The sequence below is a fragment of the Lissotriton helveticus genome, chromosome 4_1, assembly GCF_964261635.1.
Source record: "Lissotriton helveticus chromosome 4_1, aLisHel1.1, whole genome shotgun sequence".
Classification (NCBI taxonomy): domain Eukaryota; kingdom Metazoa; phylum Chordata; class Amphibia; order Caudata; family Salamandridae; genus Lissotriton; species Lissotriton helveticus.
In genome coordinates this window covers 323,556,855-323,581,550 of record NC_136063.1, presented here as the reverse complement: position 1 = coordinate 323,581,550, position 24,696 = coordinate 323,556,855, and the positions used below count along the sequence as shown (strand labels likewise).

The 24,696-nt window shown below is 41.8% G+C and overlaps 1 protein-coding gene across 1 annotated transcript in view; it reads left to right on the top strand.

Annotated features, from left to right (window-relative positions):
- Window positions 1-7,675: 7,675 nt before the first annotated feature.
- The window catches only part of MED30 (mediator complex subunit 30), a 43,417-nt gene continuing 26,396 nt past the window's right edge, over window positions 7,676-24,696 (top strand). The window contains exons 1-2 of the mRNA XM_078686857.1: window positions 7,676-7,928; window positions 17,656-17,814. Coding sequence (XP_078542983.1) covers window positions 7,749-7,928; window positions 17,656-17,814 — 339 coding nt within the window. The 5' untranslated portion in view covers window positions 7,676-7,748. The remainder of the gene's footprint in view (window positions 7,929-17,655; window positions 17,815-24,696) is intronic.

Below are 24,696 nucleotides of genomic sequence, written 5' to 3'. Positions count from 1 at the left end.
GATTAGAGGCGCAGAGACTCTACCAGTCACAGGAGTCTCTACTAGACAACAATCTGATCTCGGTTCCTCAGCCTTTGGTCACAAGCAGGATATTGCATCTCATCTCTGATGGCCTTTTAAGTAAATGCCAAACCATCTGTACGACTGCGAGTGGCGTGGAAGGTTTTTTATTGGGGCTGAGGAGGTACAGTGTGGAACAGCTGGATGCTCTGTCACTCACCTGGAAGTAATGAAATCTTTACTGTCAGAGCTTTGAAAAATTCTAAGGGTAGCATACATGCTATATGCCTAATTTATAACAAAGCTTTGCCCTTCAATACATGCAAAGAGAACAAAGGTCCCATATCACACTTTTGGAAAGGTTTCTTACAATTAAAACTATGGACAGATTTTATGAGGTTTCAAGCAGAAATATCCAAAAATCAAGAATTTTAAACATTTGGCCTATCTACCTGTATGCAACACAGCAAAGATACTGAAATAACTGGGGACAAAATGAGCTGGTCAGAGATCTGCTGAATTGACAGAATAATTACAAACATTATGTTTCCCTTAACAATGCGCTTGTGCAGCTACAATGACATTTTTTAAGAGGCGATTATAGGCGAAGGAAGCTAGTGGGCGTGATAGGAGAAACAGAGAGTACTACAAATGGAAGTGATGTAATTAGGACGGCACATACAGATGCCCACTACACAGCTTCCTGTATAAAACAGCAAGCCCATATAATTATATGGAGCAAGTGAAGCAAAAATGCAGATCCAGGCATCTACTATTGCAATACAAAATCCAAAGGTCAGATCCTAAGTTATTTCAGAAGTACAGGAGAAAGACTATGAATCATATTCTCGATCTTCACAGCTTCAATGTCATATGCAATGAGCTTTTTCTCTAGGTCTTCTTAAGTATCAACATGTGCATGCAACTAACAGACATTAATGAACCTCATAGCATAAATTACGCAAGCAGATGTGCAGAGAGTAACATGCTATTATTACTACTGTTGAGAGAGGGGAGGATCACCGTGACCTACTTCAGTGCTAGCCTGCCATAGCATATTAGTCTGTAAATGTATACATGTATATTTAACCTTTTAAACCTAACCCTTACTTCAGTGCAAATTGTTTTGAAAATAACATTTAATACATCCTCAGCAGTTTCCGAATGTTTTGAAAATGGGCTGCCAGATGACAGAGCTGAAAGTTTGACAGATCGAGGAGCAAGCACACAACCAGTTGAGGTTTGTTTATATGCATTCTAGTACTTGCACTAATGAATTTACAACAAGACTACAAACATGAACTTGCTAAAAAAAAAAACAGGTGAATGGGCTACTAGTGCATGGTATACTTCAGAGCTTTGAAAATATTATGCAGGCGGTCAGCCTACCTGATGAGAACTTTGTTTCAGTTTATCTATATTGTTTGTTTTGAGCCAAAAAAAAGGCGCACAAACATTTCAAATACACACACATGAACAGAAAAGAGAAAATACTTCACACCCCCCTAACCAACTGTCAGTTAATATCCTCCATAAAACTCCCTATCATCCTGCTTCATCTATTAAATGGGGTGATAGTTGAACTTTAGCTTAAGACCATCGAATGCCTAACTTCACGGTAATGCCTGTGCCCCACCGGGCATAAAATTTGATCAGGTCTTCTTTCAAATAATACATTTAAACCCCTCAAGAACCCTGTTAATAATTCACTTTAACAATAATTTCATTATAAAACACAATTCCCTTCCCATTTGTTACTCCAAATAAATACTGATAACTTACTCTCATTTAAAGTGATCTTGTGCATGCGTTATAAGTATATTGAATATATACATAACAGAACAATTTATCTCCAGAAATAGTAAAATCTTGAACGAATATAATCAGCTCAGTGTACCTTTATATTTCGGATCTCCTTTCAGAATCATGGTTAGGTATTATGAATAATGAATTAACCTTATTAATTCATTAACCGTATAACAATTAATAAAGTGTCCATGTGCATTATATCAAGTAGAAAAGTAAAGTATTGTAGTGCAGGTAATATAAAGTATGCACTTAATTTATTTGATTATACAGTCAAACATAGAGTAAATCTTTGTTTTATCGCCACCAAAATATTTACCTATTGGAAATATAAATCACCATATTAGCTCAGGCTATTGGTTTCTATTTCCACAAATTTACCAACCCTGTAACATAGCCTGCTGTTACTGTATGCCAATACAGCAGACAATACATTCCGAAGATGCCGTATCTGGAGCTCTCTAAAAACAGGCATGACATAAAGAAAGGAGGCATTGTGTACAGCACTGGCAAACAAAACTCACATTGGGACTCTTTTTTTAATATGTTAAAATTTTACATTTCCACTTTATAAATGCCAGCATTGGGCCAAGTCTCAACTTTGGCATCCGTCGTCCTAGATTTTTTGCCTTTATGTCTTTTAAGTACTGCTGCAAAGTGCCTTTATAATCAGTACATAACAAATGGGCCCAATGAGGTCTTTTCCTGCAATCACTTATGTCACATTGTAGAGCATACATTCTTAACATATTTTTTATCTTTCTTTCGCCTAACAAAATGTTGAGGGTCATTAAAAATCATGGCAGGAGATCAAGTCAAAGCCTCCAAATGTTTCCTAAGTTCTTCATCCATTGGACTGATGTGACCAATGCTTTTTACACTGTTGTGAGTGATTTATGATATCCTGGGGAGTATCTAGCTTTTTATAAATTTGACATCCAAGAAGATGGTTTGGAGGTCACTCTGAGAATTTTAGCAGCACTGCTCCTTTTGTTTGTGTCTTCTTGGCATGTGTGTCAATCAGAAAGTTTGAACGACTGGGCTTATAAATTTGGTAGCTGTAGATTATCAACTGACTCTCAGGAGAATACCTAGTTCTGGTTTCTTGAAATTTTAATTTATCAACAGGAAAATATATAGTACACAACCATTTCAGAAATAGTGTTAGACAAAATATTTTGTAAAATTAAGATTGTTAAATATGAGCAGAATATAAACTTTCACATTTCAAACCAAAGGGGATTCAGTCGACAGCATGTAGAGAATACAAAGGCAAAGCCAATCTCGAATGACACGGTATGTAGGAAAGAATGAAGCAAGGCTGCACTGTGGAGAACCAGTGAAAGAAGGGAAAGAACATGGAGTGAACAAACATCAGTAAAAGTATGAACAAAAGGAGTACTCAACTAGGTATTGAGATGATAAATCACTACCCCTTACTATCTGTAGACGTTCTTACACAGTATTCTCTCTCCCAGAAATTTTTGGGAATGTTAGCTTTTTCCAGGGCCAGCCAGAATGCTAGAAAATCAAATGAAGTGGGAACAGAGATTATCTGCCAGTGAAGTGCGATATTGTGGCAAGGGCTGGAAAGAGCACTGTTGGTAAATGTAGGACTTTATGTACATGATGTTTCACATACTGCCTTCTTCAAAAACAAAACAAAATAAAGCAAATGTATTTTTAATAAGTTATGAATTGCAAGGGCTGGAGCCAGGTCTCCATATTCGCATACAAAATAGTAACACTGCTGCACATGACTCTGCATTGTCTCTGAAAACAGGCACATCCAGAAAAGAATATATTAATAGGGATTGGTGATGGAAGATCGGACTGGCTTACTGGAAACCATATGTAAATCTCTCTGCAGATAACAATAGCAAATACTTGAAAATCATTCTTCATGGATTTGTACTGCTAAAATGCAAAAGAGACACCCAAACCTTTACTTATAGCTCTCTATGGATGCATTTGAAAATAGAATCCCTGAGCTGGGTTGAGATTAAATGGTGATAATGTCCCTCTCCCTCTAAACTGGCTTGAATAAGGTTAACCAAAAGTAGCTATAAAAATGTAATTGACTTGTCAGATTTTACTATAGTGGATCACCTTAATCAACACATCTTTATCACAAGGAGCACTGCCAGATTGTCCTAAAAATTGCTATGTTTCACATCTCTTTAGTCAGTCATCTGATGCTAGTGATCCTAACAATGTCCATCTTGTACTGGGTCTGCCTTTCTTTGGGAAGGCTATGGAAAATTGTTTACCTGAACCACTGCCTTAACACATTTGTGCGAATGTGCTTCTCAATGATATTCAATCTGGCTTTATACAGGGTTGTAGCAATGAGGCTGCTCTTCAACAAGTCACAGAAGATGCATTTTTGCATCCTTGAGCAGGTAATTTTTGACCTATCTGTAGTCTTCTACACTAAACTATGCTATGCCAATTAACATAAAGGGAAACACAATGGCATAGGAGGTGTAGCCTTAAATTGCTTTATCTCATAATTGTCAAATAAGTCACTGCTGGTTAAAATTGTGAATTCCTCATCGCCCATTTTAACTTGGAGCAATGTGTTCCTCAATGTACCATGCTAGCTATCCCTAGTCCTTTTCAGTTTTTTATGGAACATCTTAGGGCCTGATTACAAGTGCTCCAGTGTGCTGTGCGATAATGATCGCCCATAGTAACATTTGACGCCAAGATGTTCAGATGTTATCGTGTGCATGCAAAATGAGGCATAACAGGAATTTTTGGTCTTACCACATCAACATTTGCACATTTCTGTATTTTTCTGCATATACTTTTTTTTTTAAAGATTTATTTATTAGCAGTTCAAAAGGTACAACATACAACGTATATCCTTGGGTCAGATTCATATCTCGATCAGTACACATCTGAATATATCATTAGGATAGAAACACTCCAGCAACATATCACCATGGATTTTTCTGCATATACTTCATCCAGTAAATATGGGCAGGTTTCATTGCAGATATTATCTCACTGTTCGTAATGAGGCACTTCGTGAAATCCTTGGGAAATCAGGCCTATTACACCATCAACATACTAAGGGGACACAGCTATAACTCAAGATCTGTCCCCCAAACCATAATTCTCACCTCTCTCAAACTCCGTAGACTGTTCAAGAATGGATGACAACCCACCACCTACCAGCTCCCCTGCATCTCCTGCTTTAGCATCAGGGACAGCCAGACCAATTCTGAACCTGGGTCCTACGAGCCAGGTAAAATTCAACTAACTGTCGTGTCCTGGACCTGCATCACCTTACCCACCTCATCCCCAGTGGGTTCCATGCACCTCGACCTGCAAGGGACCGATTACCACTAGTGCTTGTTACCATTGATCGAAATGTTAATGTTTTGCAGTATTGATCTGCACTGATTTCTTTTTCCTTCTAAAATCCACAACTCCAGTTATATTTATCAGATTGTCTTCGTTTTGGTGTCTAAATTATATATACAAATCTGTTTTAGTTGTATAAATTGGTGTCAGGTTTCTTTCGAGTTGTGTCAGTTACTTATCATCCATGTTGATACTCAGAAATATTTAACACATGATCCTCTAGAAAAGCCTGGCTGCTCTTTGCCAAACTACCTGGACTGAGCTAAGGATTTATTATTGTGAATCCAAGGACCATCTTTGGGGTATTGTGAGAGTGCTACAGTGAAACCAAACCAGCATCATTGCAAAATACTCCACTTTCCTACATATGGTCAAAATGTTTTAGATCCCACATCAAAATTCAAGATGATTTCAGTGACCCATAAATCTTACATTTACCTGGCAGGAAAGCTGAAAACTTATAGAGGTAAACAATGTGCGTGTAGGACAGAAACACTTCTCCTTTACCCTCTGGCTTTTTCAAAAAGAGACAAATATGCCTCAATTTCCAGGGAGTTTGTGGGGACTCTGGAAGTCACTCCCAAAGGCTCTATGTACCCCTCACTCTCTTGTAACATTTAAAGAGTTGAAGCTTTTTCTTCTCCTAAGACACTTCAAATCTGGTTCTCAAGTAATCTTTTTTTTTTTTAAATCGTAATTCTTTTGTGCCACATTTCATGTCACAATTCCGCTTTAAGGTTCCCTGCATTGCCCTGCTCTATCTTACTCTTTTAATTCTATACCCTATACTTAGTCCTTATGACATGCCCTTTTGGAAGCCCTCTATCTCTTCTCTTGCCTTGAGCATCCCTACTCTCTCTTTACTCCTCCCTTTTTCGAATGAATGTTTTTTTTTGCCTTTATCCCACCCACAAAATCACTGAAATTCGTGTCCTTTGCTTTTGCAGCCCCCTACAGATCACATGCCTGTTTTCGACATTTATGTCTAGAAGTAGTTTATACCATAGTTCTATTCAATCTTATTACCCCAGCTGGGTGAATTGTATTGTTTCAGCATCTCCACTTTGGCTCTTTTACTCGCTAATATTAGCACTAACCACTGCTATAAATGTTGCGCTTATGTAGCTTATTTTAACAATACATTATATTTTTTTATTCACCTAAGTAAGAATGCTCCACAATAAAGCAATCTAACACCTTTGGACCGTTCGACTAACATAAAACAGCAGAAATTAATTATATATAAATAAGTATCCTTTATGCCATCCTCATCGCCAAAAATGATGTAACGAGGACATGCAGGATAACTTGCAAGGTAGGTTTATTAAGTCAATAGTCCCCCAACAGCGGAGCAGCGTATAATGAGCAATGACCAGTGACCAACTTCCAGACACACAAAACGTTCTTAACAGCATCCTAATGACTTTGGCTGGCTCAAGGAACAGATTGTGCACAGCGCCCGTCAATACAGCAAATACAAAAGTATACACATTACTACACATCATACAGCTTCTCTGCTATTTTTACGAAGCATTGGTCTCCTTTTCAACCAAAAGTAACTTTTCTTCATTTGTTGTAAAGTTTCTTGTACATAACAGACTAAAATGTAATCAAGTATGGTAATTAGATCTCACTTATGAATTCTCAAAACTTGAGCGTTACTGTTAGGGTAGTCACTGTTGTTACTTTTCTTGGTTACTATGCATCTCCTCCCCAGAGTTCCATGACCCTGCTGCTTAGCCAGCGTGTGAGGTCATAGAGAATGTTGAGAGTGTTTGCGTTTGGATAGACGGTCATTTGAAGGAATCGGCTGAGCAGCAAGGAGGATGCTCCTGGTGGGTCTTCACCTGAATACAAGTTAAATAAACATATACTCATAACCTACAAGGACCCATCTTCGTTATAACAGTCACCTGTCCAGGAAAAATAAAAACAGCCTGTTGTTCGAAAAGTCTGCAGAGGCCCGAGCTCGATACGAAATAGGACTTTAAACACAATCGTTAAATATTCATTGGTAACGTCTTTTCTGCCTTCTTTGATTATTAGTCATGTACCGGCCGTCATTTGTTCCGGCCGGTATATCAAGCCTAGTGCGGGTGAAATCCGGTATGGCTATCAAATAGATTGTTTAAGCCTAAAGGACAGGTCCGCCCACAACGGAATACTTCGGATGTGCGAAAGAGCACAGCTAATCTTTGAGGTCGTTTGCAGCCAAACACAGTTACATTGATGAAACTGCTAAGTAAGAATTGGAGCGAAAGGAAACAAACACGCTCCTTGCCATCTACAAGTTCCGGGTGGAGAACTACGTTGAATGGAAAATATTCTGTAACAGTGTCGCTGGTTGGTTCAGCGTGCCTCAGCTTCGTCCCGCCTTCCACCTTTCCTTTCCAACCACCGCAATGGGCCCGCCCTTTGTCATCAGTGGACTAATCGGGAAAAGGGATTGCAAAAAGACTTCCACCATTCAGAGGCGAGGGTTACTGAGATAGTCCTGTAATTGCGCTTGACACGTGATTCGCTCACAGCGGGTCTTTTCGTGTTGTAATGGCCACTAGTTACTAGTCCTGATGGCAACACCTCCGTTAGCTGGTGCCGGCATGGCATCGGGGCCGTTCCCTGGTGCACAGCAGGCCGCGGCAGCCGCCCGAGAAGTCAACACAGCGTCCCTGTGCCGCATAGGGCAAGAGGCGGTACAGGACATTGTGTGTCGCACCATGGAGATCTTCCAGCTGCTGCGGAATATGCAGGTGACACACGGGGGTAAGAGGTGTGTTATAGGCAGAGGATAGCGCCCTGGGCGGAAAGAGATCTGGCACCCTCCCTGCTGCTGATGAATAAAACGAGACAGAAGGGCAGGGAGCTCCTTTCGTGTTCAGAGCTATTCTGGATGATTACATTACAGTTCTGGCTAGCCTCTAAACGTATATACTCTGCACCTCCTCAGATTACCTCCACACGCTGGTGTCCAGTTGTTTGTGGGAGCGGAATAGTGTGTAACAGCAGGGTGTGAAAGGGAGAAGTGAGAGCGAGAAAGCAGATTAATAGGGTGTTTAAAACCGCGCTATCAGCACGTTAATAAAGCATTGGCAATCAATCAATCAATCAGGAGTTTGTTAAAGCGCGACTACTCACCCGTAAGGGTCTCAAGGCGCTAGGGGTGGGGGGAGTTGGGGGGGGGGGGGGGGTGCAGGTTCCATTCCATCAAGGAGGGGGTCTGTCGAAGAGCCAGGTTTTGAGGTTTCTTGCGAAGATGGGGAGCAATGTTGTCTGTCTGAGGTGGAGCGAAAGGGCGTTCCATGCTTTGGCCGCGAGGAAGGAGAAGGAGAGGCCTCCCGATCTGGTCTTTCTGGTGCGGGGGTCCACAGCGTAGGAAAGCTGGGCTGATCGTAGGGTCCTTTGGGGTGCGTGGAATTTGAGTCGGCTGTTCAGGTATGCTGGTCCGGTGCCGTGGAGGGCCTTGTGTGCGTGGGTGAGCATCTTAAAGGTGATTCTTGCCTCGACGGGGAGCCAGTGGAGTGTGCGCAGGTGCTGGGAGATGTGGCAGTGTTTTGGCAGGTTGAGGACCAGTCTTGCGGCGGCGTTCTGGATGTTCTGTAGCTTGCGGATGAGGTTTTTGTTTATTCCGGCGTAGAGTGCGTTGCCGTAGTCGAGTCTGCTGGTGACCAGGGCGTGAGTGACTGTCTTTCGGTGTTCGAGGGGGATCCATTTGAAGGTCTTACGAAGGAGGCGGAGGGTGTGGAAGCAGGAAGATGAGACAGAGTTGATCTGGCGGTCCATTTTGAGCTCGGAGTCCAGGATGATTCCCAGGTTGCGTGCGTGGTCTGTGGGGGTTGGCGGGTTTCCGAGGGCGGTGGGCCACCAGGTGTCACTCCAGGCGTCGGGGTTTGGGCCCATGATGAGTACTTCTGTTTTGTTGGTGTTTAGTTGTAGGCAGCTGTTTTTCATCCATTTGGCGACGGCTTCCATGCCTTCTCGAAAGTTGCGTCTGGCGGTGTTGGGCTCGTTGGATAGGGAGAGAGGATGAGCTGGGTGTCGTCTGCATATGACACGATGTTGAGTCCGTAGGTTCTGACGATGGGGGCAAGTGGAGCCATGTAGACGTTGAAGAGTGTCGGGCTGAGGGAGGAGCCCTGGGGGACTCCGCAGGTGATAGGTGTGGGGTCCGAGAGGAAAGGGGGAGTCTGACCCGCTGCGTCCTGCCGGAGAGGAAGGAGCAGATCCAGTCGAGGGCCTTGTCCTGGATTCCTGCATCGTAGAGTCTGCGTATTAGGGTGCGGTGGGAGACTGTGTCGAACGCCGCTGATAGGTCGAGGAGGATGAGGGCTACTGTTTCTCCTTCGTCCAGTAAGGTGCGGATGTCGTCTGTTGCGGCGAGGAGGGCGGTTTCCGTACTGTGGTTTTTTCTGAAGCCGGATTGGGAGGAGTCGAGGATGTTGTGTTCTTTAATGAATGTGGCGAGTTGGCTGTTGATGGCTTTCTCGATGACTTTCGCTGGGAACGGGAGCAGGGAGATGGGTCTGTAGTTTTTGAGGTCGGTGGGGTCCGCTGAGGGTTTCTTTAGGAGGGGGTTGACCTCGGCGTGTTTCCAGTCGTCGGGGAATGAGGCGGTCGCCAGGGAGCGGTTGATGGTTTGGCGGAGCATGGGTGCTATGGTGTTGGCGGCTCTGTTGAAGATGTGGTGGGGGCAGGGGTCCGTGGGGGCCCCTGAGTGGATTGACTTCATTGTCTTCAGTGTGTCTTCGGTGGTGAGGGCTGTCCAGTCATCAATCGCTGGTTTCCGGGTGTCGGGGGTGGTTGGTGAGGGTTCAGTGTGTTGGTTGTCTTCGTCGAAGTTGTCGTAGATGCTCTTGATTTTGTGGTGGAAAAAGATGCTGAGTTTGTCGCAGAGGTCTTGTGAGGGAGGGATGTCGGTAGACTCGCTGGTGGGTTGGGCGAACTCCTTGATGATGCTGAAGAGTTCCTTGCTGTTGTGTGCGTGGGTGGAGATTCTGTCTTCAATCGCTTTTTTCCTCGTTTCTCTGATGAGTTGATGGTGGGCGTAGCCAATAAGTCTAGCTTTTGGGACCTTATATGTATTTAGTTATGCAGCACAATATCCTTTGTGCAACAACATCAGCTGTTGCATGGCTAAACACTTATAAGGTCCCAAAGGCGAGACCTATTGGCTATGCCAATACTTGTTTTAAGTCTGATTACAGCCACGTGCAATTTTTTGTATGTACTTTTATGACGTATTGTTTTTAGACCGAATAAAGTTATATTGAATTGAGGTAGACAAATGTGAAATAGAGCGAGCTGAAAGAGAAGTTCAAGGTACATAAAGTAGTAAAGATAGAGAGGTCATGAGAGCGTGTTAAAGTAGAAGGTGTGAGGTGAAATACGGAGTCAAAAAAGGCACAGAAAGCTTACATTTAATGAAATTTCCACCAACTGCCCTATAGTGCGAGTGTTGAGACTGGACGAATCATTAGCGCACACTGGGGGGTAGATTAGAAAAAAAGTAGTTTTTTCTGAGCAACGTTATTATGGCTGCTAGTTTAACTCTTCCATTCACTTTAGATGGGGCCCTTGGAAGGTGGGGGCCCTGGGCAACTGCCCACTTTGCCCATGCATTAAAACTACTTGGAACTTTATTTACGAGTTAAGGCCTATATTTACCAAGGGTCGTACTACACCGCAGGGCTATTTTTAATGAGGAATACTTTTTTCCAATTTTTATTTTTTATGTTATGAGAGCGCTCATGCTAAATATTAGTATATAACTCCCGAATTACTCTGACATCCTCCACCCTGATGTTATGACTCATGTAACCTACTATGTGGATTGCCTTTGCAGTAGTATTATTATTTGTCATTTACATACCGCACAAGAATTTCTGTATCGTATTATTTGAAGATTATGCTTGCCTTATATAATGTTATAGTTAACGAATAAATATGCCTTTCGATGCTGTGCAATGCTTAGACACCCTGTCTTTTGGAAAGGTATATGCTACAGAACCGCAAATGCATGAAATAACCGGTCTTGAGATTTCTCTGGAGAAAATGGGCAGAGATTTCAGGAGTCTTTTTTGGGCAAGTAAAGGCTTCCTGGGTCTGGAGCATTTGTTTTCTTACTAGAAGCACCCTACCAGGGCCTTTCCCAGCCCTACCTGAATGTTGTGTATTGGGGCTATCAGTTAAGATCACAGCACCATTGATTTGAGGCCTGTCAGGCCGGCTTCAAACAAGGCATCAATGGCGACCAGGCCTCAAAGCTGCCCGTGATCGAGGGCGGCGACACATAACGAGATTCATTTGATGTTGTTGCTCCTTTTCCCGAGATGGCGAGTTGTTTTAACAAAGCCTGCAAATGACACTCTAGTGGCTTGTTACTTATAGTGCTGCTGGGTGTGAAGTGGGCCCTGAATGTGTAAGCCAGGCCAGCCTGTTTGATCAGCGCTGCCCTCTAGGGCAGACAGGCCTTTGTTATCTGCGCCCTCCTGTCACACGGATGTGGATTGGGAGCCGGCCCGGTCTGCGGGATAGGACGCCCAGGGAGGCGGCATGGAGCAGGGCACTGGCAGCTTTGATGGGAATAGGTACCAGGGTGGGTAGGAGGTACTTCCAGGATGGCAAGAGTCCACTGGACATACCAGCCCGGGATTGGCAGCAGGGCTAGGGGAGCACGCAAGGCGTGAACAGTTACAGGCGGTCCTGCAGGAGAGGAGCGCGGGACATGGCATTAGGGAAAGTGGGCACATGTGGCATGGAGTACCGAGCCACCGTGGCCAAAGGGGCACTGGTAGATGCACCTTAAAACAGGAGGGGTGACGCAAGCAGCAGGTAGTATAGCAGCTATTTACGTTGTTGGGACGGGAAGTCTCCTGCATGTCTCTGGAGAGAGTGCTTCCCCTGCCTTATGCTAATCTCCAGGCAAGTCACTCAAAAAGCTACTGTATAGTTTCTAGATCCCTACCTCAGTGAGCATGACAATCATACATGTCCACTGAGGGGTCTCCCTGTTTACCTGGATTGAGACCCTAGAGCTTGGCTCTGAGGTCGAGGGGGCATGCCTAGTGCACCCCTATTTTTCAGAGAGTGGCTACTGCCCTCTCTATTAAGGCTGTGGTAGACTGACAGTGGTGGCAGCAATAAATCTATAGTCAGGAGGGGTGAGTCCCTAGGTACCCTCCTGACCAAGTCTGTGCAGTTTTCCATGCCTGTGGGCCTGTTGCCTTTGTCTGACTGATGTGTGTTTGAGAGCCCGTGGGTGTACAGGGGAAGAATGGGGATTTGAGCCAGTGTGAGGAATGCGAGCTGTCCTGCTGGACATCCCAGCTCCCCCGTCCCCCTCCCTATTTCCTTGGAAAGGCCTGGTGGGCTGGGGGAGACCCTCAGCTCTTATCTGGGTTTAGCTGCACTAACTGTGTGGATAGGACCCTCCCTCACTTGTCAGGGCCTCCTGGGCTGGAGTTAATTAAAATTCCTCTCTAGAGGGTTGCGCAGCCTCATACCGGAACACGACCTGCTACATGATTTACCCATGCATTGAACACGCGGTGAATGGTCTGTGATTGGAGGTGTAAAAAGTAGCAGACCCTCTGATTGGATGAGCCTATCAATCAGAGGTGATAAAAGTCTGGCCTGAGTGGTCAGCTGTTGTTCAAAGACTGGGCTATGACAGAGAAGATAGCCAGGCACGGACCCCGGCGGTGTGAAGGCAGAAGATAAGACTCTGTTCACTGCGGTCATTAAGGACCAGCTGTTTGTAAGCACATCACAGAGGCTGGTGGAAAGAAGCTTGCAGCACAGGACGAGAGCCAGAGAGAGGAGGATGCTTGATTCTAGTCTTTGAAGGTGAGATCAAATCCCCTCTAGGCTCCTCCCTTGCGCTGTGGGAGCCTGTACAAGCAGTAACTGGGAAGAGAGGCCTGTGAAGCAGACCCCCACCTTACTTTTTGTGAACTCTGAGGGTATCAGGGTCAACTGGCACTCTGTCCAGCCACTACCCTTCTTCAGCTAGCCAGTGGCTACTGGACTAGTGGGACTCCAGTAAACTGTGCCAAGACATCCAGCACCTTTGATCAGATCCCTGACACCACTAGAGCGGTGTCCTCACTCACAATGGGAGGGCACTTCTGTTGCTTTGGGTGGGGGGTTATGGGGCTGATCACGACCATTTGACTTCGCATCATATGCTCAAACTATATCCTTTCAATACAAAGTTTGGTATCAAGGCTCTAGTGAATGAGAACAGCCCTGTGTAACATGATCTGTAATATGCAATGCTTACTGTGTGTTTTCGTGTTAACTGTGTTTTTATAGTGCTTGGCGTCTAGGCGCTATAATACTGTTTGGGGTCAGAACTCTGCCCCAGAGGGTTGTAGAGACTTCTGGTTTTCACTGTTTATCCTAGCTTTATGTGTAGAATAATTATCTTATGTGTATTAAAGTACTTTTCTTTTATAAAAAGTAAAGCACTGACTGGACATTGAGTTTATCAGCTGGTGGTACGGTTTACACTGTATTCTGAATGTCTAAACCCACCTCACCTCCTTGAGTAAGCCTTGGACTGCTCTGTCTCGCTACCCTGAGAGAGTCAAGTGCTGGAGAGGAGTACTTGGTTATCCAGTTTTGGGTCCTTTAGTACTGAGGCCCCAGGACATCAGTGAGGGAACACTCCAGTTGATGCGATTGGAGCGCAGTTACCCCTGAGTGCCCTGGTGCCCAGGAAGCCGGGTCTAACATACGTGGATTGGGCAACAGAACAGGAAGGTCAAAGGCAGGGGTCACAGGCCCCGGAAATGGGTTCCTGTAGCAGGGCATAAGATTACAACAAGTGCGAGCATCTCGCGCTCCAAGTAAAAAAAAACTTGGTGCGAGGCGGCAGGGGAGAGAGGAGGGGTCCTGCGCCTGTTTCCCTTGCGGGAGCGAGCAAGGCACTATATATTTGCGAGTTAATTAGAAACATATGGTGTCAAAGCTCGCTCCCGCAAGGGAATCGTCAAACGTGGACACGTTGCCATTGAAAGAAATGCAACGCGTGCACGTTTTTAGGGAAAAAACTGAAGAGATTACAAAAGGTCTTTTTCCTATCAGCGCATGTGAGATGCGTAGGCGAGACTTAAAAAATGAGTGAAAGCACTTTAATTTGAATCACTGTAGTTCAGTGACAGAGACTCAGCGGTCTGCATGGTTCCTTAAGCCCCTCTTAAGGTTTGCGCCCTGGGTCGCTCGCCCATGCCTCAAGCCTGCTTTGAATAGGTGGGAGGAAAAGAGCAGAGAAGGGGCTTAAGAAGAGCTTCTACCCATTCACGGTTCTCCTGTCATTTTAATAGCTCTTCCAGCATGCCCACAAAAGGTTTAGTACAGTGCCTGGGCAGTTGCATAAAATTATGGGGCACTTAAATAAAAAAGAATGTTTACATTGTCCTTTCTGCGTGCACATTTTTGTTATAGTTCCCCAAGAGTGAGCAGGGGTACCACCACCGGCTTGATTGTGTTTCGGTGGGCTGCCAGATGTACTATTATTCTGCAAAGAAATCCTTTTAAGCAGCCTTATAATAGATTGAGAAGAAATAATAGGGTTCTAAACCCATGTCAATAAAGTATATAAGTGTGCAAATCAATGTACAGGATGTTACTTAACCCCTTGGACGCTCATGACGAGCTCAGCTCGTCATGGAGTGCCCATTCATTTCAATGGAAATTACACTGAAATCGTTGGACATACCTTAGCATCCAAGTGGTTAAAGCAATGTGAGTTTCCTGGTGTGGTAGTCTCACATCAGCGTTAAATGGTAGACCTTGTATGTTAAGAGTTAATGGAGGAGGAAGCACAACGTCAGGATTTATAACTTAACGCAGTGTTTAGGGTGTCTGTACTAATGAGATTATTCCACAAAGAAACCCTATTTATATATAATAACAGGTTGAGGAGAAACAATAAAGTTATAAACCCATGTCTCATAGGTCGCTGTGCTGTATTAGAAGGATTGCAATTTGTGAACCGCATGTAATTAAAGGATCTGTCAAAAGCAGTAACCCACTTACCTATCTTCATAAATAAGAGTATGTCATCTGCATGTTACACAATGTGCTTTGCAGGAGGCACATTAACCCTCTATGCTACTTTGAGTCAAAACTGTGACTCAACAAAACGGATTCCTCCAGCAAGTACATTAACCACCGGAGTTATCTTGCCATTATTAGTTTTACTATTGTTATTCCCTGAGCCTTACTGGGCACACAGAGCTCTCTGTAGCACATGCCTTAACCCAAAAAGATATTTTAAAATCCAGCCTTTGCAAATAGTTAAGCTGGAACGGATTTAGGGGCATATGTAAGAAGCCTTTGCGATTCCTTATTTTGCTCAAGCATTTAAGGAATCGCATTTTTGCGATTCCTTAAATGCTATGTAGGGGTGCCTTGCAAATTGCGATTTTGGCTTAAGGAATTGCAAAATACCGCCTACTCCAAGTAGATGGTATTTTTCGATTTCCTGTTAAAATGCATTTTTTTAAAAATTTCAGTGCCATGTGGCGCACAGACATGCCCTTACGTGCACATTCCAGGGGTGCAACAGGTGTCCTTTGGACACCCTGGCACACTTGGAATTGTGTTTCTCAAATTACAATTTAGTGCGAGGCAGCAGGGCAGAGGAGAAATTCGCAATTTGAGAATGTATCCCCATTCATTCCTATGGGCCTCTTGGCCCATAGGAATGATTGGGACACTCCTTCCTTAATTGAGATTCGCAATTTGCAAATCGCAATTACGGAATTCTAGAGATTCGCAAAAAAATAACGATTTATTACATACATTCCATTTTGCAATTCTCAAATAGCGATTCCTTAAAAATTGCTATTTGAGAATCGCAAAATGTAAATTACATACATATACCCCCAAGTGTTGTGTTTCTCCTTGCTGGTTGTTCTTTGTAGCAGATAACAAAAAAGTATATTTTGACTGTTGAGCGGATTCTTGCGATTCTACCCACCGTGACTCGACCCCCTTTTTGTTGCCACACCTTGACCCCCAATTTGTGGGTTCACGGAATAAAGTATTTCCAATTCCAGCACCGGCTTCTTGCCCTGGTTAGCTCTAAAGCTGCACAAGAAGCACAGTAGAAGTATAAATATGACCCTGGGACACCTTATTCAGTGCAATGCTTAATTGACAGTGTTGATGGTTGACAATGTTTGATTTGACTTTATAACGAATACTATTGATTGTTAGTACTATAGCCATGAACATCGTGGTGTTGTAATGCTTAACTATAACGCTTTCTGCTTTTAATATTGTGGTAACCCCTCACAAAAGCAATAGGCCTGTCTTAAGGATAAAGATACCTCCTTATAATCTGATATTGCATCTAGTAGAGGTGAAGGGGGTCGTGATGATGATGGTTCCAGGGCTACCTAATTGTATATGTTTATACTTATGCAAAGTATGTAAACTAGTGTGTATAGTAACGTACTTCTCTTTTTTATAAGAAAAAGCACTGAATGGACAATGATTTGAGTATTGTTGTTGTCTAGTAAAAAAATGCTAGGGGTACTAGCACACAGCACCTCCCCAGAGTAGTCCTTGGACTGCTCTGCTTAGCTACCCTGCTAGAGTTAAGTGCTACAATGGGGTACTTTGTTCCCAGAAAAAATAAAGTGGCAGACTTATTTTTGGTGACGGACTCCCACTGTTCACAACTAACTGTCAGACTTCTTACCATTGGATTATGGTACCTTAAAATTTATATTTGTGTTTGTAGTCTCTAAGTAAGATTCAGGTTTGGTCCTTTCACCTATGAAAAGTTGTTAAATTAATGAGTTTTTGATAAAAGTTGTAAAATATTTCCTAATCTGAGATAGAAAAATATGAGGATACATACCCTTTGCTTTCTTGTAACAATAATTCTTATTGTCAACCTTGTTTCTTAACTTGGAACGTAATTGCTGGTTTGTTCTTGAGTGAGTGTAGTACCAGCATAGGCCAATCATTAAATTCTGCTGTATGTGAAAACATCGCTTGAAACTAGCAAAATTGTACATTTCTTTATTTTCTTGTATTTATTTCCATACTTGACTATAGCTAGAATCGATTTGTAGCAGTTTTTTAGTAACAGTTTACATCAACTGAAATAACCATAAATGTTGTATTCCATCCACGTACGCCTTTACTGTCATCTTACCTTGACTCTCATGATATGTTCTTGAAGCAGCATAGTTTACCCTGTTCTCTCTGTTGACAGCTAGGATCGGTAGTGTTGTTGTGAGTCCAAGAAACAGTGCGTATCTTATAAAATTCTCACCCGTAAGTGAGTACTTCCAGTATACAAGAGCTATTCAATGAAAACATGCTTTATTATAATTTGTTAGTTTATGCTGTAAGTTTAATTATGTCTTCAACTTTTGTATCAAGCTGTTTGCTTTGACTTTAATTGCTTTGGCTTTATGATTGTTTCTCATGCGCTGTCTTGTTACTTTGGAATTCAAGCTGCCAAATGGTGTCACTTATCACACGGGGACATACCAGGACAGGCTGGGAAAGCTGCAAGAACATCTCCGCCAGTTGTCGGTACTCTTCAGGAAGCTAAGACTAGTCTATGACAAATGCATTGAGAACTGTGCTGGACTAGATCCTATTCCAATAGAGGTATGAATCTCTTTTTTAAAAAAAAACTTTTTTTATGTGGTAGAAGTCCAGAAATGGATAGTTTGCTATTCATATTCGAGTCACATAAATTCAATTATTTCGTTACATTCAATCTGGTCTAATCCTTCAAGAAAGCCTCCAGATTTAGTGTACTAACACATGCATTCGTTTGCATGTGTTAGTACACCAAATCTGGATCTTTAGGCTAATTAAAAGAGCAACAATGTGGAAGAATGAACTCTTTCACACCTTTGAACTGTATTTCTGTAGAATATAGTTTGTCTGTTTACATTTAAATTCTGTCTTTACGCATGACCATTTGCCTATTTATCTGTGTTGTCACTTTTGTACGGATTACAATTGAAAGTGCAGAATACTATTTAACACACTGGTGGTGTGTGCTTCTGTGAAAGGGCTTGCAGATGTCAAGGTTTGGCTCACCATTCATGGGAGTTTAAGCAGGTTCAGTGTACACAATTAGTGTACTCTTCTCCAATAAGCATTCTTTCTACCGGTGCCCCAAGCTTTAGAAAGTGCTGCATCCCAAACAGTAAATGTACCATGTGTGCCTCCATTTGATGATGTCTGCTTTGCTAATACGAGGCTGATGAGTTGTGATTCCTCTTTCGGCTGATGAGTTGTGATGCCTCTTTTCCAGTGGCTTTCCCCTAGCAGGCAGACATACCTTAATAAAATACACACCGGCTCCGCTACATGCATTTCAGGAGTAGAGCACTGACACTACTAAGCATGTGAAACAACAGTGTTTGAGACTCTGTTACATGCATGAAGTGTTACTGAGAAAGCTAATTCTACACAAGATTATTACATTTGTCAAATCATGCTGTAGTGTGTGTAGTATTTCACGGCACAAGTCATTAGCAAAGTGAGGTGACGAGAAGCCCCTGAGATCTCATCCTGCGTCCTCCCTACACTCATTGTAACTGCTAACACTGAGCACTTAATCAAGCCGTCTCACAGAAACCTCTATTTGTGCAGCACCAGGATTTGCTTGATAGCAGCCCTTCTCCTTGAGATCCACACACAGCTTCTGTTTTCAATTTAGGTAAACCGTGAAACCCACCAAAGCGCTCTAAAAGAGATGACGATCTTTTGGAAATGTTTCTTATCTGGCCCTTCTTGCTGGAGATATGTTTCACTCATGATAATGATTTACGTGGTTAATAGTACATAAACAACGCAGACTAACAAACACTCGTTTTTTCTGGCACACAGTAACAGTGAACAAAAAGAGCAGCAGCCTGGAACATAGTTCCTCAAAATCCATGTGCACTGTTTATCGATCAGTGTCAGTGGGTTTGTGTTTAAATCACACTTCTGAGTAACAATATGCCACACAGATGCTTCAGTACTACATCATCCGTGTTGCTGCTTGAGCTTCAGCAGTCTCTTCCAAAGCCCAATGTCACCAAATGTCAGGTGACTAAATGGGAACTACACAGCCTCTCACTGTGAGCGGTGGGGCTACAGAATTCTTCCAGATGTTTGTTTGACAAAGATGTTTGATCATGGCCTAATAGCTTCATGTTCCAGTGCACTAGAAAATGTAGCAGGTACTGATTTGATTTTTATCTGTTGTCCGTTCTCTCAAATTCCATGCCTATCTAGTTCTTTTCATTGCATTTTCGGTTATTCTAGTACTGTTTATTCTAGCTTGAATTCAGGACTAAGCATACCAGAATGCAAAGAAAAACCTGGACTGAATGAGCAACTCGCACTGGGCAGCTTGACAGGGCTATTTTGTGGATGCGTAATATACGCTGTTAGGGGAAAGTGTGTCTTCAGCTGCTGACAGCTGTTTGCAGTGGTGCCTACTGGTGCATTGTTATGTAGATGTACTTAACTGCTTTAGAAGCCCTTTCACAACTGAAATGTATCCATGTCAGCGATTCAGTCTGTCGTACATCTCACATGTTTTACTTCACTTTTCTTTTTTTTACTGTAATCATTTTTGTTGTTTTCCAATTGTTATGATTCTGGTGACGCTATTTTTGCTCCTTACCTTCCCTACTAAGTTCAAGGCCGCTGGTATTTTATTGCCTGCTAAAAAGTGTGGAAGGGAGTAAAGCAATTCAAGATTATACTTTTAATTTAGACCTGCTTTAAAGGACCACAGACTCCGAATTCCAGTTTTGTGGATTTATTATGAGGCCAAAAATAATTGAATATAACACACCTCAATATTAGAGTATATAGATACATAAAAATCAATACATAGCCGAGTTCACGTATATAATTAATTCGGCATAAAAGGCATAATATGATGAACTCCAAAATCAAAATGCAACAAAGTATAGAAGCTGAGTCCAATTCTTTCATTTTAGAGTAAAACAATAGTATATTTCCCTACTTTGCTCTAAATGAGAGCCCTACCTATTTTCATAATATCTTATCCCAAAGGTGTCAGCACGTGTTGACTTCCTAAGAAGTATTCCTGTCAAAATAAATAAGCAGAAGTCTCCTGAATCTGTCCCTGCGCATCATACAAAAAGACAATGTTCAACCCACAATACATCACATGGTAAACTTTTCCATTTACACCATCTTTCAGTACGTTTCCACTGAAGCTTGAATTAATTTGACTCTAATTCCAGTGGCCTTGGTTCCCAGATACCCCAGACACGAAAGGCATCCTCCCTTCTCACCTTTCAGACTTCGTCAAAGACATTCTGGGTATCTCCTTAAATCTAAGAATAACAAGGTCGAATTCCTGCACCTCCAGTAGGATGAGAACACACTGTCTTCGAGCACAAAAAGGATTCATTTACTTATAATTCCTGAGCAACCAAGGAGAAACGAAACTCAAAACAACCTACAGTTTGGGCCTACAATTCAGTCAACTTAAACTAAATACGAATTACATTGCACGAGTATAATTTCATCCTGTACATTACACATACAGGAATGATACATTTCTTTAATGCATACAAAGGCCTCTTTAATGTGCACACTACATTTTTAAGCTAATATAACCTGAATAAATGCATCTTAATAATCATGAAACACAGCAAACGATAAAAATACATGTGACTGTGTTTAAACCCTGAGTATTGCGCACCCATACAATTTAGAGTGCTATAAGCGCTCTATCAATTCCATAGTTTTTCATGCAACATGTGTCTTGTATAAGTGCACAGTGCTAGAGCCACCAATTCCCTTTCACCCATCATGGAAAATTGACCCGCACTGATGGTTTATAGACACGTATTTGATTTATCCAATTTCTATATTTCACAGTAATAATAGATATTTAGACAAACTTCCCTCGCATAAGAATTTCAAAAAACGAGTTGATTGTAGATTTTTCAATTTTCTTTATTCAAGTTCTTAGTTAAAATTCACAACATTGCTTGTTGCCAACGCGTTTCGTCACATCCGTGACTTCTTCAGGGCTAAAAGCAATTTATATAAAAAAAACATACATATTACAATACAATACAAAATGCACACATTTTTTACAAATAGCAAAAGTTAAAAACATACACGTCACATCTTTTAAGTCATGTATTATTGTGAAAAACTGAGTAGGTTCTTATACTCTTGTCTCAGAACCTTAAAGTATTTATTTTGTAAAAGTGGAAAGGGAAGTCAAATTCACCATTCTTGATAAATGTATTACCATGTAGATTAAGGTGGTTTCAAGAGCAAAAACGGGAGGAGGCATACTAAAAGGACTACCTTCTTGTTAGCGAAGTTTGTAATGGGATCTACACAGATTATATGTGGAACTGTTGCCCCACGATACAATTAACTGTCAAATTGACAACTATTCTGTAGATACAAAAAACTCATTGCATTTACATAAAATAATACCTTATATCATACCTCAAAGTTAATGTTTCTGACAGAATTCCTAGTTAGCGTCAGCCACCATATAATCTCTACGTGTTCTGGTCTGATATCTAAAGGTGAGATAATACAGTTTTACCAAATCACAGTTCTTAGATTGAAATACACTATATGCCACAATTCAACAATGATGACTGTTTTTGTATATACAATATGGTACATTACATTGTGGTTGCATATGGTACTCGGGATGGCATAGATATGTTTAATGTAAGGTTGACATATTTGCAACCCGGGAAGCGGCTGTTACAGTAAAGATACATTCTCCCTTGATATAAAAGGAACGAAAAAGAACAGTCCTGTCTTATGTCAAAAAAGAAGAGAGAAGAACAGTTCTATTCTATTTATCCAATATGTGACCATTACAGACTAATAACAGTATGTGTTACATTCCCATATTAAAGAGACATAACCTCCATCTAGCATATAATGAAATTAAAAACTTACATTCACATTGATATATCCGGCGCGTAGGCCTCAAGACAATCAGTACAACATAGGGAAGGTACCTCCTGTTCTTTTATTTCCTGTTCTTTTATTCGCGGCTAAAAGATTAGTGTCTCGTGGCCAGCGCCTGCACATAATTATATATATAAAAAAGATTTAAAGAACAGTAAAAACAATGTGTGTGGCTCTATATATATGTATGGTTGTGGTAGTATAAAGTACAAGATACCACTAAGTGGAAGTGAGGATCCTATCAGTATGGATGAAATAATCTAATAGTCGAGTTATATTTGCATATCCTGATTTGTCCTCATAATCTAAAATACCCATTTGAATAGGTCACAACTTATCATGGGGAACATATTCTGTGCATTCCTAATTATTTTTAAAGACATGGGATTTGTAAAGTGCCTAAAGCCTTTCCGATATATTTGAAAGGCCGATAATAAGCCCCCAGTAAAGAGCCGCATTGACAAGATTCGTGCATAGGACATGATGCCTTTCACATATATTCATCGGCTCGAAGAATACACAAGTTCTGAGCCGCTACGTTTATTGCACAATGTGATGACATAAATAACGGCACAGACAGTTTAAATAGGTGCAATGTTTAGCGATCCTAAAGCCGGCTGTTGTTCACGGCAACTATATCTATTTTACAGCGTGTAACTTAAATAACAGCATAAACAATTTCATAAGGTGCATTATTTAACAAACCTGAAGCCGTCTCTTTATTTATGATATTAGAAAAAACATTGGAAATAATGTGACAGAAAAGTGAGCCGTTTGATGTCCCGTATGTCAGTCAAAACCGGGTCCACGATTAACTGTTAGCCCAAATGTATTATCGACTGTCTAATGCGAATACAAATGCAACCGCCCCTGTTTAAAGTGCAGTTGAATTAAGCCAGGCAATACAAAATTAAGTAAAAAAAACGAGCGTAAGTGGGCCTGCCATTACTTACTAGTATGAGTATAGGTGAGTCTCCAAACGTCCTGGACAATGTATGCGTCAACTGGTGAGCTACGGTTGCCCCTATTTAAATGCACACTAATTAGAATCATCTGCTAAATAGGCACTTACCAATAGTGAAAATCTGTGCTGGTCATTATAGTTCTGACCCTTGAGCGTTTTTGTGAAATTCCCTTTCACCCCACTGTGCCAGTCTGCAGACAGGACTTTCTGGCTCCCACTAGGAAACAACTGCCAGATCTCAGTAGAAAGGCGAGTGACTTCTAATCTGCTATTTCTTTTTGTTTTTTTTGCTTTACGATCAATTAGTTTCCACCCTCTCAAACAAATTCTAAAACTGAGGTGAGTCCGTATAGTCTGGCATTTGAGTTTCTGACATTAATTTACAAATACGCAAAAATGAGTTATCTTATCATTTTTAATATATTGTTGGACTATTCTCTCCTTAGGAACAAAACACAACGCCTAGCAGGTACTGGGCACACGTACAAATAACAGTATTGATACTGAGCAAGTTACAACAAAGTAAGTCGACACCGGTGGTGTGACAAACATGTTGTTTTATGTTGATCTTTTCTTCAGAACATACAACGCCAGTCGACATGTGGTTCGTCAAACAGGGTGATACCTGTGACTCATCAGGGCTGAAGTAGGCGTGAAGAGTAATGCTAATAACCGGTGATAATTCCAACCCGGTCGACGGGTTCTGACCCTACCACACACACCCTCTCACACTACACATAGTGGTTACATCAAGTAATCCCACGTATCCGTTGGTTAGCAGCATGCCGCACTCCGTAGAGGGGTGCGAAGATCCCTCTGATGAAGCATGACACCAAGGGCCCTTTTGGTGTGTGAGGGGTATTTAAAAAAAGCCATGTGCTTCCCACCAATGTAGGAAACACATCCCATCCAAGACCATATTTCTTGTTTCACCTATTCATTGTGGGTGGATTCAAAAGGAGCGAGATATTGTCCTTCAAAGGAATTTAATTTTAATCCGCAGGTCTCAGGTTGGACATTTTTGGAATTGCTCAGAAAGGTCACTTGGGAGAGACTGGACACTAAGAAATTAATCAGAGAAATGTATTGGTGGTCTGATATGGATGTCATGAAAAGCTATTTTGAGAAGAATTGCATTAATTGTGCTTACTCAGACTAATGCTTAAAGAGCTGCGGCTTGCTACTTGTTCCTGTTGTTTCTGAAGGTCCATGACCGCTTCTCTTGATGGATTTTCTTTGTGTACTTCACATTGGGTTCTAATTGTAAATATATTTTAATTCCAGTCGACTATTTTTCCATTTTAATAGTGTAAGTTCATCAAAGACACTAATACGGAAAAGGTTTTAGCATTCTTTGAAGGAACGTTTTTTTACAGAGTATAATGTGTTTAATTGACTTAATTTAAGATCACTGATTTTCTTCAAAGCTGAGGTACAGTACTAAAATCACACCTCTGTATTCACCTAATATAAATGACCTTGCTGAGAGACTCAGCTGTGTTTGTTGAAGAAATTCAAATGGCAATTGCTAAGTGTATGTCTGTTAAAAGTAAAAACAAGAAAAAGAGAAATAGTGGGCATATCATCGT